General features: G+C 45.4%; 1 protein-coding gene across 1 annotated transcript; it reads left to right on the top strand.

Moving 5' to 3' along the window:
* The first annotated feature begins 6,320 nt into the window (after positions 1–6,320).
* Positions 6,321–10,711, top strand: LOC111155701 (carbonyl reductase [NADPH] 1). Its single transcript, XM_022516016.1, has 3 exons — positions 6,321–6,644; positions 7,221–7,328; positions 9,801–10,711. Exons 1-3 carry the CDS (start codon positions 6,356–6,358, stop codon positions 10,235–10,237), a joined length of 834 nt encoding a protein of 277 aa, XP_022371724.1. The 5' UTR covers positions 6,321–6,355; the 3' UTR covers positions 10,238–10,711.
* Positions 10,712–13,945: the final 3,234 nt, after the last annotated feature.

Below are 13,945 nucleotides of genomic sequence, written 5' to 3' on the forward strand. Positions count from 1 at the left end.
AGGCAGCTTTTACTATTACTTTTGTACCCTCCCACTCTGTGACTTATCTATATATGAGCACATAAACCACACAACATGAATATTACTTGTGTGCATATATGTGCATTTTAACCACACAACTGGTTTCAAAGTCTACTACTAATAAATACCGGAAAGAAATGAGTAACGGGCCCCACTAACATCCCCCGGAGGCAGTGGAAGGCTCCCTGATCTACCCAAAGGCTCGAGCTGGGTCCCGAAGCTAACTGCGGCTCGTCCCCTCCGGTGTCCAGAGCCTCGCCAGTACTGGGACGCCCGGTGACAGCACGGCTAAGCCCCCGGCCTCGCTCCCACCAGCCTTGGACTCGCACTTGAGGCTGAGCCTCCGGCCCTGGAGAGACCAACTCCCGGCTGCAGGCTCCTGAGCATCCCCCAGCGCGTCTCAATTGCGGCTTCTGGGGCGACATCCGCTGAAGGACGAGCAGAAGACGGGGGCTGGGCGGGAGGAGGCGGGGATTACTGCAGGGCGCAGCTGAACGCCAGGCCTGGTGGGCGTCTGCGAGCTGAGCAACTCTTTTCCCAACAAACAATGAAAACGGAAAGCTCCAGCACCACCCGCTCCGGGACCCGGGCACCCCGCGTCCCCCAGCTTCCGTCACCCCGCAAGTCCTTCCAGCTCACTCGCGGAGAGGCGGCGGGCCCAGCGCGCGTAGAAACCCAAAGAGGACCCCAGATGAACCCGAGTTAAAGAGCGGGCGCAAGCGGAAGTGGTAGACGCCAAGCGCAGGAACGCCCACCTGCAGTCTTCACCAACCCAAGTCCTCAGTCTCCACCCGGAAGTCACGCTACGCTGTGCCACCGCCCCCGGGCGTGCGTCTGCGCCTGCGTCTGCGTCTGCGTCTGCGTCTGCGTCTGCGTCTGCGTCTGCGTCTGCGCCTGCGCCTGCGCCTGCGCCTAGTTTTCCCGGAAGCGCCGCGGTCGCCCCCCCAGCTGGAGTCTAGAGTAAATAAACCCCCGGGGCACGGAGGCGGGGAAAGTGCGCTCTGTAACGTCCGCCTGCTCATTCTTATTTTTAGAAGAGGAGAGGGTCCTCCTGGGCTCGCAGCCTCACAAGGCCAGGCGGGTAAAACAGTCGGATACCCTCTTTCTCCCTCCGTACTTCGACCTCCGCCTCGCCCTGGGGTTCAACGTCGGGCCCTCCCCGGCCGCCTTTGCCTCCGTCCCGCCCCTTCCTCGGTCGGCCAGGGCCTGGCGTCGCCCCACGTGAGTTACTTGAGCCTCGCTACCCCAATCCCAGCCTTAAAGAGTTTCTGGATTTGGAGCTCAGTTTCTGCCCACCGCCTCCACACTGTACTTAATGACTTGCTTCCCACGAGTACAGTGTGAAGAGGGAAGAAGGTTAACTCCAGTGGAGAAACCTGGCAGATAGTGCCTTGGTCAGGTGATGAGAATTAACGGTGATAAATCATGTTGAAAGCGTGCTCCCCAAATATAGGAAGGGTACTTCACCTCTATGGCATTCCTCCCCAAAACCCATAACCCCAGTTCTTGTTGAGAAAAATATCAGACAAACCCAAAAACGCCCAACCACGTACTTTGACAAAATCATGAAAAACAAGCAAACTCAGAATCTCGTAAACAAACAAAAAATACAAAAACAAAAAACTGAGGAGACATGACAGTTACATGTAATGGTGGTATTCTGGAGGGCGTCCTGGAATAGAAGAAAGATATTAGAGGGAAAGCTAGTAAAATCCAAATAAAGCACACAACTTAATACTACTGTTGAATGTTGCTTTTTTTACTTGTGACAAATAATAGATGTTAATTATAAGGCGAATTTGATGAGGAATTCTCTACTACATATGCAACTTTTCAACAAATATATTCTAAAATTAAGTTTATTGAAAAGTAAATGGGGGGATAGGGAGCAGCTGGATGGCTCAGTTAACCATCTGACGCTTGATTTCAGCTCAGGTCATGACATCAGGGTTGTGAGATGGAGCCCTACATTGGGCTCTGTGCTGAGCAGGGAGCCTGCTTAAGATTCTCTCTCTCCTTCTCCCTCTGCCCACCCCCCACCGCTAAAGCACATGCTCTCTCTTGGGGAAAAAAAAAAAAAAAAATACTAAGGAAAGAAAGAAAAATGAAGGGGAAACTAGAAATAGTTGGCTCCAGATTTGGACCTATGATTCAATGCTGTCATCAAGGATCAAGGCTCTAATTTTCCACAATGCCATTCTTAGGAAGTTAGCTACTCACCTATTAGTTTTTTCTTCATAGTCTCAAGACAGCGTTTCTGCAGCTCCAAACATCACATCCTCGAACAAATGAATTCAAGACAGGATTAAAAAGATCCAAAGAGACAGTATTTCCTTTTATGAGGGAGGAAAATAATGCATATTCCCATTTTCTAGATAGGAATTGGCAAAAATTCTCTCCTTGAGCAAACTCTAGCCAGACTCTTCTGAGCCTTCCTCTGAACTAGACCTCGGTCTTGACCTATAAAATCTACAAACGCAGTACATTGATTTCATCCCCTACCCGCCCCCCACACACACACACATTAAAATTATATTTTTTAAAAAGCAAACACTAACAGTTTCTGAGAGCTCAAAGCTGCATCCCTAAGATGACCCTAGCCCTCTTTAACTTACTCAAGGCTGCCAAAAAGAATTTACTATTTGTTTTAGCCAACAACTGATAATAAGCCCTTCACCACCTTTTGTTAGACCATTTACTTAAAAGGATTTACAATCTGACTCCTACAACTCAGTAGTGTCTTTCTCAAGGACTTAAAAGCCATTCCTTTGAAATATAATCATCAAAAAAGATAGAGCCTCTGTCTCCCAGTCTCTGCATAGCCTACACAGTTGGCTTAACGACATTTGCACTGACCCACTCTATAATTTTTCATTTCTCCGACTCTACTCAAGCCCCTCCATTTCCCATCCCTACTCCCTTGTTCTCTCTTTAAAACACTCAGCCACCTCTGTACAAATCCAAGTTGAGTTCAGTCCATGCTGGAACCACTTCCCTATTTCAATAGTATATTACTGATGAACTCTGTCCTTACCACCTTAAATAGTATCCAGTGTTGTTTATCTTTGACAAAATTAATTGCTGAGAGTTACATATCTGCTAAGCATCTCAGCTACAGTTTGATTCTGCAAATCAAAATCATGCTGTACCCTTTTAAGAAGGCTTGTTGAACATCCTAAACAAGCAAAATATGTAGGAAGAAAAGCCGGTGCCAAGTGGAGTTCTATGAGTGTAAATGATCACGGGTAAGGGGAGAGCCTGAGAGCTTAATAACTTGTCATTTAACAGTACTGTTTTCCTACATCTTTTATATTAACAGACACCAAAGAACTGGGTACTCTTAAGCAAATAAAATGACTGCTTTCAACCAGTGGATGGTAAAGATGTGAGTTTATTCCACAAGTTAAAAGTTGTAATAAACATTCCTTCTCCATACAGCAGCCAGGATGATCTCAGAGTTGACTCACAACTAAGCAATATCTTCGAAGCTAGCTCATGCTACAGAGATCTGGGGCCTCCAACTTTATCTTTTGTTTCATTTCTCAAGTTGTTCAGAAGTCAGACAAGGTGCTATGTATGCAAATTGGTAGGGGCTTCACAAACACACCGCCAGGGTCAAGACCCAAATTTGACAGGGAGGAAAAAAATTAAAAGTTATCTGCTTAATTCACTGGCTTTAAATTAGCATGCTTTCCAAAAAAAGTTTCAGAATGTTCCCCATGCTTAAATCTGTCCTTTCCTTTGTGATTCTTCCCATGTTCTTATGCTTACAAAGTCCTTTTCCCACAAATTTTAGTTATATTTTCTTTTACCTGTTTTATGGTTTCATTTATATAACTGTAAATTGAAAAAGTAAGAAATCACTTTTTTCTCATTTTAGAAATTAACTGAGGACATTATGCAATTATCACTCCCTTTCCCCCCACTACCATTTTTGGAATAATTTTTTGTTACTCCCATAGTTGTTAATACCACTTTCATCATATGCTAAAGTCTTACTTCTCCGTGATATTTTATGTATTGCATTTTCTTGAGTGTCCTGCCTCATTGACCTGTAAAGTCTTGTGGGATCAGTACTAAAAAAATAAACAAATCAGGTAGAAGATATAATTCACGGCCCTTTTGGAATTTGCCTTTTGAAACAGCAGGCCCTCACCATGCCCAGTTTCCTGCATACCATATGCTATCTGTGAATGGCTGTCTTAGTGAATTTAATTCCTTCTAACACTGGCTCAACCCAGCTATAGAAGAAAGCAACATGTAGTGTGGAGAGAGGCCAGCAAATGACCCACCAAGTACACACTTAGATAAAAGAAAATCCAAAACAAAGGTCTTAGTTATCCCAAGTTAAAAAAAAAAAAAAAATCCCCAAAGGTTACACTGCACAACGCCATCTATGTAACATTTTTAAAACAATTTTTAAGATGAGGAACAGGGGCACCTGACTGGCTCAGTCGATAGGGCATGTAACTCTCGAACTCAGGGTTGTGAGTTCAAGCCCCACATTGGGCACAGAGCTTACTTAAAAATAAAAATTTGGGGTGCCTGGGTGGCTCAGTGTGCCTCTGCCTTCGGCTCAGGTCATGATCTCAGGGTCCTGGGATCAAGCCCTGAATCTTGCTCTCTGCGCAGCGGGGAGCCTGCTTCCTCCTCTCTCTCTCTCTCTCTCTCTCTCTCTCTCTCTCTCTCTGCCTGCCTCTCTGCCTACTTGTGATCTCTGTCTGTCAAATAAATAAATAAAATCTTGAAAAAAATAAATAAGGTACAGATTGCTGGTTCCCAGGCAATGGAGTGGGAGGGTGGGCAAGAGAGATATGTTTGGCTATAAAAAAGCAACACTGGGGGTCCTTGTGTTGATAGAAATGTTTTATATCTGGACTACAGTGCTGGACAGACAAACCTACATTGATAAAATTGTGCAGATCCAAATACACACACTAGTAAGTACAAGTAACACTGAGGAAATCTGAATATGATTGGTGGGTTGTTTTGATGTCAGTATCCTCATTAGGATATTGTACTATACTGCTGCAAAACCTTACCATAGAGGAAAACTGGATAAAAAGTATAAGGAGTCTCTGTATTCCTTTTTACTACTGCATGTGAATCTGCAATTATCTCAATAGAAATTTAGGTCAAAGAAAGCCAGGGTCTTTCCCAGATTGTTAGTTTTGTTTTGTCAGTTTTGTTTTTTGCAACTGCTTGGAAACCCACCTTGAAATTGCAGCATAATTGGAATCTATCTAAAAGCATTGCTTGTAACTTTCTGTTGTGATGGAAATACTATAGATCTGCACTGTCCAATACAGCGTCCACAACACATGTGACTACTCAGCACTTGAAATATAGTTAAGGCAGCTAAAGACTGAATTTTAAATTATATTATTTCAATTAAATTTACATTTAAATAGCCACTAGTGGCTGTGACTCCCTTACAGGGGCAGTACAAAAATGAGATTTGATTTTTTTATAGTCCCCTATTCCTCTGGGTAAATAGGAAATAAGAGGAAGAAAAATTATTTCCCACCACTGAACTAATTCTCGAAGTTTCTGGGGATCCATTTCCTCACTTTGAAACTGGAAAAATAAGATGAACCCTGACAAGTTAGAGTGTGAGAAAGGGCTTCAAACCCCCCCTCCCACCTATACCCTGCAGGACCTTGTAAGTAATTTGACAAGTAACTTGATGAGCGTGCTAAACAATTAGGGAGGTAATCCTGTGACTTATCAGTGAATGTTCCCCACTATTATGTAAAAACCATACAAGGATTAGCAAGTAGATTTGCTTTCACGTACTTAAGAAAGAAAACAACACACACACATGATCCCTTGCCACGCTGCTCCTAGCTTATTCCATAACTATAGTTCCAAAGACTTCAGTTCAAGAGATTTTCTTTAATCAGGAGAAAGAAAAAAAAAAGTCTAGACAAATACGCTATTTCTTCAAGTGCACACGCAAATAGTTTAATGGGAGAATACGAGGGAAAACTCATGGAGAACCAAGAACAAAGCTTCAGTTTAGATCTAAAAAGTGAGTGACTCTGCGAAATAGAAGGATTACCCCCACCGCAGGGCGGGGCAGTTGTCAGACGTGCCCGGGCACCCAACGCCCGTTTTGCAAATCAACCTGGTAGCCCTACCCATTTTCCACCAGCTCGGGGGAGGTTCCGGGAAGCCACGCCCTAAGGGGGCGCGTCCGACCCGGCAGCCCCTAGCAACCTCCGGCTTCGCGCAGGCGCGCCGAAGTCTGCGGGTGAACTCAGGGGCACCGCGCGGAACAAATTCCATTTGACGGCTCTCTCGGCCAGTACTTCGTGCGTCCCCCCACACAGCCATGTCGTCAGTCAACCGAGTGGCGCTGGTGACCGGGGCCAACAAGGGCATCGGCTTCGCCATCGTGCGTGACCTGTGCCGGCAGTTTTCGGGGGACGTGGTGCTCACGGCGCGGGACGAGGCGCGGGGTCGCGCGGCCGTGCAGCAGCTCCAGGCCGAGGGCCTGAGTCCCCGCTTCCACCTGCTGGACATCGACGACCTGCAGAGCATCCGCGACCTGCGCGACTTCGTGCGCAAGGAGTACGGGGGCCTGGACGTGCTGGTCAACAACGCGGGCATTGCTTTCAAGAGTAAGAGGATGCAGACTAGGAGGGGAGGTGGACCCTCGGAGCTCCTCCTACCAGGGTGGACTCCATCTGTTGGGGAATCCAGGCGATCTAGCTTTTAATGACTGTGGCATCCAAAATGGCTCCTTAGGGCAGGGGGAGGGATGGAGGGACAGCACTGGGACACAGGCAAAGTCGAACAGAAATTGCCCCGATTATCAGCTGCCCTGCTTATCAGCCCCAGTGACCTTTGTGTTCCTCTGATTACTGGGGATTTTTTCCAAGTTGTCAGAAAGTTTCTGTCAGATCGGACTTTAGAGCAGTTCTCTTATTTTTACTGCATTTTGTAATAAACTAGAAAACTGCACAAATTGGTAAGGCAATCCCACACCTTCACCCAGCCTTCCCCAATGGTGCCGTTTTATACCACTACAGCATTAACAAATGTGAAAATTGTCAGTGGCACGATACTGTTAACTAGATGCCAGCTTTACACAAAATTCAAAACATTTCACATGTACTTTTTTCATATAACATTTTCTGGAATTTTCCCACAAGGCTCCTACTAACGATGCTTCTCTCCCCCCCCCCCCCCGGAAGCTAATGATCCCACACCGTTTCATATTCAAGCAGAAGTGACCATGAAAACAAACTTCTTTGGTACCCGAGATGTGTGCACAGAACTCCTGCCTCTGATGAAACCCCAAGGTGAGCCTGATGAGGGGCCCAAGCTGTGGTGTTGCGGGAATGATCTGGCCCTGGCCTCCCTGACCTCTTCTACAGGACCCTGGCCCCTCTCCTTGCTCAGCCACACCGGCCTCCTTGCTGTGTCTCCAACTGGACCCTCTGTCTCAGGACCCTAACACACTTGGCCCGCAGTCAGCAGTGCCCTCTGTCCCGCTAGTCCCTCACAACTGCCTCTGTCTTATCCTTAAAGTCTTCCTTGAGATCTCTCCTCAGAGAGACCTTTTACTCCCTCAGTGCCACTCACAGGGGAAGTTCCCTAAGGATTCCTTCCTGGACCCTTTCTCCCCCACAACCCTTTCACCCAGGATTTTACTACAACTAGTGGACTCCTCACTCTCCAAACTTCTTAGGCCCCCCCTAACATCGGTCACCTGCCTAGAACATTCCCAGAGCTCCAGACACACATATTTCTCTTCCTGCCTCTCCTTCTCCTCAGGATGCCCTCACAGACCTTGTCCAGCCTGGGTGCAAGACCCTTCCCCATGGCCACCAGGAGGCCTGCACACTCACATGTGCAGAGCTAATGATGGCCACAGGCGAGAGGTACGTCTCCATGCAGATGGGGCATCTGTGATACTGGATGTCTCTTGTTGCCTAAACCACTGCTCATGCCTTTATCCTCATTCCTCCCCCTCCCACCTCCCTCTTCCACCTGATATCCCATCCCCATTCACCTTTAAGAGGGACATCAAGTTCAGCCTCTGTACTGGTCCTGAATACCAGCAATGGTACTAGTGCAAGGAGTGCCTTCCCTCCAGTGCACTCCCATTCCCATAGGAGAAGGCTGCACAAGTCTAGAATGAGTGGGTTGTATCAGCCGCTGCACAATGCAGCTATGTTCACTGTCCCTCCAGTTTTCCCAGATGGGGAAGGCACAATCCACTCCATTATGCCCTTAGGAATTCTGACATAGAAATTTAAAGCTATAGTTACATGGTTTCTTGATTAGAGATTATCCCTGTTTTCCATTCCCATACTTGCACCCCTCGTCCTGGGAACATGGTAAGAGGAGGAAGAAAAGGAAGTTGAGATGATGTGGGGAAGAATGGTGAGGTCAAGTCAGCATCCTCCCCCTTACCCTCTCCCCAGAATCCCCAGTGAAGCAGAAGAATCTGCCCAGTGGGGCATCTCCCTTGGCACCCACCCGCCTCATGTTGAGTGTGAGTCCATGTTCATGAATGTGTCTAAGCCCCACATACCTTTATCTCGTGTTGAAGGCAACCAAGGATTCAGATGCCTGTTCCAGTTCTCTGTGGAACCACTTCTCTGCATGTGAAAGTGTATTGCTTGGCCTGCAGAAATGATAACACCTTAGGACAAATTTGTGCAGCATCTTCTGTTTTCATCCTGCTATACTGCTTACGCATTGGCATCTTCTTCCGGGTTTCTCCAAAGCTTGGTCCAGAAATAGTGCCTTGACTTGTCCGGACCACCTGTTTGGAGCCTCCCAAGCTACTACCTTCAACCTAACTTGCCACCTATGTGGAAGGCCTTCCCCTTGGGCAATCTCTCCCATAACTATCTCCAGTCTTTGTCTCTTTTGCTGAGAAATGGAAGAGTCCTTGGGTTTTGCCGGGTGGGGGGTGCTCACAGGGTGCAGAATCTATGTCAACAGTTACCCCAGCTCTGCGTTTCTGCAACTCTCCCATTTCCACTCCTCTCAGGGACCAGATGGCCATTTCATAAAGGCATACCAGGATATCCACTTCCTGGTTCCACTCCCATTCCAGTCCCAGAAGAGGCTCTTCTGAGGGGCATTGACTTGTCCAACTTTATTCTGCCCCCTAAATTGCCATAGGGACTTCCATAGGCCATGCCCTCTACGGACTTCCTTCAGTTCCCCCAGTTTTCCACTGCCTCTCTCCATGACTGTATTCTCAGGCCATAACACACACCCAAGTTCATAAAAACTCCATCATAGACAAATCACCATGCAAGGCAGGCCACTAAACCAATTTGTTGTTATCATCCTCAAACAGAGTGGCAGCCTTCCAGACCAGATGGAACTGCCCTCCTCACACCAGTCAGCTCCTTATTTGTACAGACCTATTTGAGGCCACTCCCCAAGTGACCGTGAGAACTTCAGGTGGTCCCAAAGGTGGCCTTAGGGAGAAAGAGGGAATCCACTCTTGAATGCAAGGAGTGTCTCCTTATATCCTCCTTAACCATGTTCTTCCTTACAGGATTTCCATTTTTCCTATGGAACATAGGCTCAGTGCCCTCCCCCTAGCATTTCTCGGACTTCATAAGAGACGTTACAGGTATAACAAGTTCCAAGACCGTATCATAGTCTTCACACATACAGGCAGTCTTACAGATGCTCATAGCAAATTAATAAAGTCTCAAGTGGAAATTTTCTGTACAAAGTCTTGGCGAAATTGGCATTTGTCGTTCTTGAGCCTTTCGATGTAACGTTGTGTATTGTTATGTCAGGCAGAGTGGTGAACGTGTCCAGCATGGTGAGTCTGCGGGCCCTGAAAAATTGCAGTCCCGAGCTGCAGCAGAAGTTCAGAAGTGAGATCATCACAGAGGAGGAGCTGGTGGGGCTCATGAACAAGTTCGTGGAAGACACGAAGAAAGGTGTGCACAGGAAGGAGGGCTGGCCTGATACTGCCTATGGAGTGACAAAAATCGGCGTCACAGTCCTCTCCAGAATCCATGCCAGGAAACTGAGTGAGCAGAGGAAAGGGGACAAGATCCTTCTGAATGCCTGCTGCCCTGGGTGGGTGAGAACAGACATGGCAGGACCTAAAGCCACTAAAAGCCCAGAAGAAGGAGCAGAGACCCCTGTCTACTTGGCCCTTCTGCCCTCAGATGCTGGGGGGCCTCATGGGGCATTTGTTATGGAGAAGAAAGTTGAACAATGGTGAGCTGAATTCACAGCTCTGTCCATGGATCCCCTCAGGATCCCCCTCCTTTGACCAAAAGGACTCTTCCACTGTCAGTAATATCCCTAACCACAGCAAAAAAGGTATAAAATATCCCTGCTGAGTATTCAATTTCAGGAGGCTACTAATTCAGGGAAGGTTCTTTTGATTTCTTCTTCTTTTGATTTCAATGAGATAATGGACCGCAGACATGAATAAATGTTCCTCTATAAATGCCGATTAGTGCTCTATGTGCTGAATGAGCTGAGAAGTCGTCTACACTGAATAAGATGAAGAGAAGTTAGAGTTTCACTCAAGGGTAAGCAAACATTATACAAAGAGGCAGATAGTGGTATGTTTAGCTTTGCAGGTGACACACTCCTGTCAGATCTCCTCAGCTCTCCTGCTATAGCATGAAAGTAACGACAGACAATATACAAACCAACGAGCTTGGTTGGATGTGACATGAAGCCTAGTGTGCCAGCCTCTAGTACAGCATGAAGGGAAGATGTCCCCTGTAGTCTCTGAATATCAAACTCATTGGGGAAAAAACAATTTCCAAGTGTGAAATGACAGAAGGAACTTAGATACATCCATAGAGTGCTCTGAGACAATGGAGAAAATTGAGTATGGTTTGGGTATGGACAATGAGTCCCCGGGAGTGAGGCCCAAGACACCAGGGCGACAAGAAGGTTCTTACTGCCCCGTCCAAGCCTGGCTGCCTGTGGACTTCACTGAACCTCCACCACATGCCTCCCTTCACAAGAACGTGCATGTTGGAAAGGGGCCTCTACTATACTAATTATTTTTCATGCTTCACCAAGGATTTTCAGCCTCACCCAAATGAAAGGTGGGAGACCCTAAAAGCAAGGGTAGGGTCCTTATTTTAAGTTTTTCCCTTCAGATGGGCTGATAATGACCTCCCTGTTATTTTCCACTTAAATGTATAAGAAAGCAACTAATTTCTATGTATTAATTTTGTATCCTGCCACATTACTGAATATATGAGTTCCAATAATCCGGAGATGGGGTCTTTTGGGTTCTCCACATAAAGTATCATGTCATCTGCGAAGAGACAGAGTGTTTGACTTCATCTTTGCCAATTTGAATGCGTTCTGTTTTTGTTATCTGATGGCTGTTGCTAGGACTTCAAGTACTATGTTGAACAGTAGTGGCCAGAGTGGGCATCCTTGTCATGTTCCTGATCTGAAGGGAAAGGCTCTCAGCTTTTCCCTATTGAGAATAGTATTTGCTATGGGCTTTTCATAGATAGACTTTATGAAATTGAGGAATGTTCCCTCTATCTCTACACTCTGAAGAGTTTTAATCAGGAAATGATGCAGTATTTTGTCAAATGCCTTTTCTGCATCAATTGAGAGGACCATGTGGTTCTTTTCTCTTATTAATGTGTTCTATCACATTGGTTGTGATAGAACAAATGTTGAACCACCCTTGCAACTTGGGTAAATCTCACCTGGTCATGATGGATCATCCTTTTAATGTACTGTTGGATCCTATTAGCTACTCTCTTGTTGGGAATCTTGGCATCCATATTTATCAGGGATATTGGTCTCAAATTCTCCTTTTTGATGGGGTCTTTGCCTGGTTTGGGGATCAAGGTAATGGTGGCCTCAGAAAGAGTCTGGAAGTTTCCTTCTGCTTCTATTTTTTGAAACACCTTCAGGAGAATAGGTATTATTTCTTTTCTGAATTGGTAGAATTACCCAGTAATCCATCAGGTCCTGGACTCTTGTTTTTTGGAAGGTTTTTGATCACTGCTTCAATCTGATTACTGGTTATTTGTCTACTCAGGTTACCAATTTCTTCGTGTTTCAGTCTTGGAAGTTTATAGGTTTCCGGGAAGGCATCTATTTCTTCTAGGTTGCTTAACTTATTGGCATATAGCTGTTTATAATAATTTCTGATGATTATTTCTATTTCCTTGGTGTTGGTCATGGTCTCTCCCCTTTCATTCATAATTTTATTAATTTAGGGCCTTTCTCTTTTCTTTTGGATAGGTCTGCCAGTGGTTTATCAATCTTACTAATTTTTTTTTAAAGATTTTATTTATTTATTTGACAGAGAGAGATCACAGTAGACAGAGGCAGGCAGAGAGAGAGAGAGGGAAGCAGGCTCCCCGCTGAGCAGAGAGCCCGATGCGGGACTCGATCCCAGGACCCCGAGATCATGACCCGAGCCGAAGGCAGTGGCTTAACCCACTGAGCCACCCAGGCGCCCATCAATCTTACTAATTCTTTCAAAGAACCAGCTTCTAGTTTTGTTGATGTATCCTACTGTATTTCTGCTTTCTAATTCATTGATTTCTGCTCTAATCTTAATTATTCTCCTTCTCCTGCATGGCTTGGGCTAATTTGTTGTTGATTCTCCAGTTATTTAAGGTGTAAACATAGTTTGTGTATCCAAGATTTTTCTTTTCTTTCTTTTTTTTATTTTTTTTTAATTTTTATTTATAATTTTTTCTTTTTTTTTTAATTTTTTATTTCTTTTCAACGTAACAGTATTCATTCTTTTTGCACCACACCCAGTGCTCCATGCAATCCATGCCCTCTCTAATACCCACCACCTGGTTCCCCCAACCTCCCACCCCCCGCCCCTTCAAAACCCACAGATTGTTTTTCAGAGTCCATAGTCTCTCATGGTTCACCTCCCCTTCCAATTTCCCTCAACTCCCTTCTCCTCTCTAACTCCCCTTGTCCTCCATGCTATTTGTTATGCTCCACAAATAAGTGAAACCATATGATAATTGACTCTCTCTGCTTGACTTATTTCACTCAGCATAATCTCTTCCAGTCCCGTCCATGTTGCTACAAAAGTTGGGTATTCATCCTTTCTAATGGAGGCATAACACTCCATAGTGTACATGGACCACATCTTCCTTATCCATTCATCCATTGAAGGGCATCTTGGTTCTTTCCACAGTTTGCCCACCGTGGCCATTGCTGCTATAAACATTGGGGTACAGATGGCCCTTCTTTTCACTACATCTGTATCGTTGGGGTAAATACCCAGTAGTGCAATTGCAGGGTCATAGGGAAGCTCTATTTTTAATTTCTTGAGGAATTGCCACACTGTTCTCCAAAGTGGCTGCACCAACTTGCATTCCCACCAACAGTGTAAGAGGGTTTCCCTTTCTCCACATCCTCTCCAACACATGTTGTTTCCTGTCTTGCTAATTTTGGCCATTCTAACTGTGGTTTTAATTTGAATCTCCCTGATGGCTAGTGATGATGAACATTTTTTCATGTGTCTGATAGCCATTTGTATGTCTTCATTGGAGAAGTGTCTGTTCATATCTTCTGCTCATTGTTTTATATGATTGTCTGTTTTGTGTGTGTTGAGTTTGAGGAGTTCTTTATAGATCCTGGATATCAACCTTTTGTCTGTACTGTCATTTGCAAATATCTTCCATTCCGTGGGTTGCCTCTTTGTTTTCTTGACTGTTTCCTTTGCTGTGCAGAAGCTTTTGAACTTGATGAAGTCCCAAAAGTTCATTTTCGCTTTTGTTTCCTTTGCCTTTGGAGACATATCTTGAAAGAAGTTGCTGTGGCTGATATCGAAGAGGTTACTGCCTATGTTCTCCTCTAGGATTCTGATGGATTCCTATCTCACGTTGAGGTCTTTTATCCATTTCGAGTTTATCTTAGTTTGTGTATCTAGGATTTTTTTTTTTTTTTTTTTTTTTTTTTTTTT

This window comes from Enhydra lutris, unplaced genomic scaffold (assembly GCF_002288905.1).
Source record: "Enhydra lutris kenyoni isolate GAN:26980312 unplaced genomic scaffold, ASM228890v2 scaffoldscaffold43, whole genome shotgun sequence".
Taxonomy (NCBI): domain Eukaryota; kingdom Metazoa; phylum Chordata; class Mammalia; order Carnivora; family Mustelidae; genus Enhydra; species Enhydra lutris.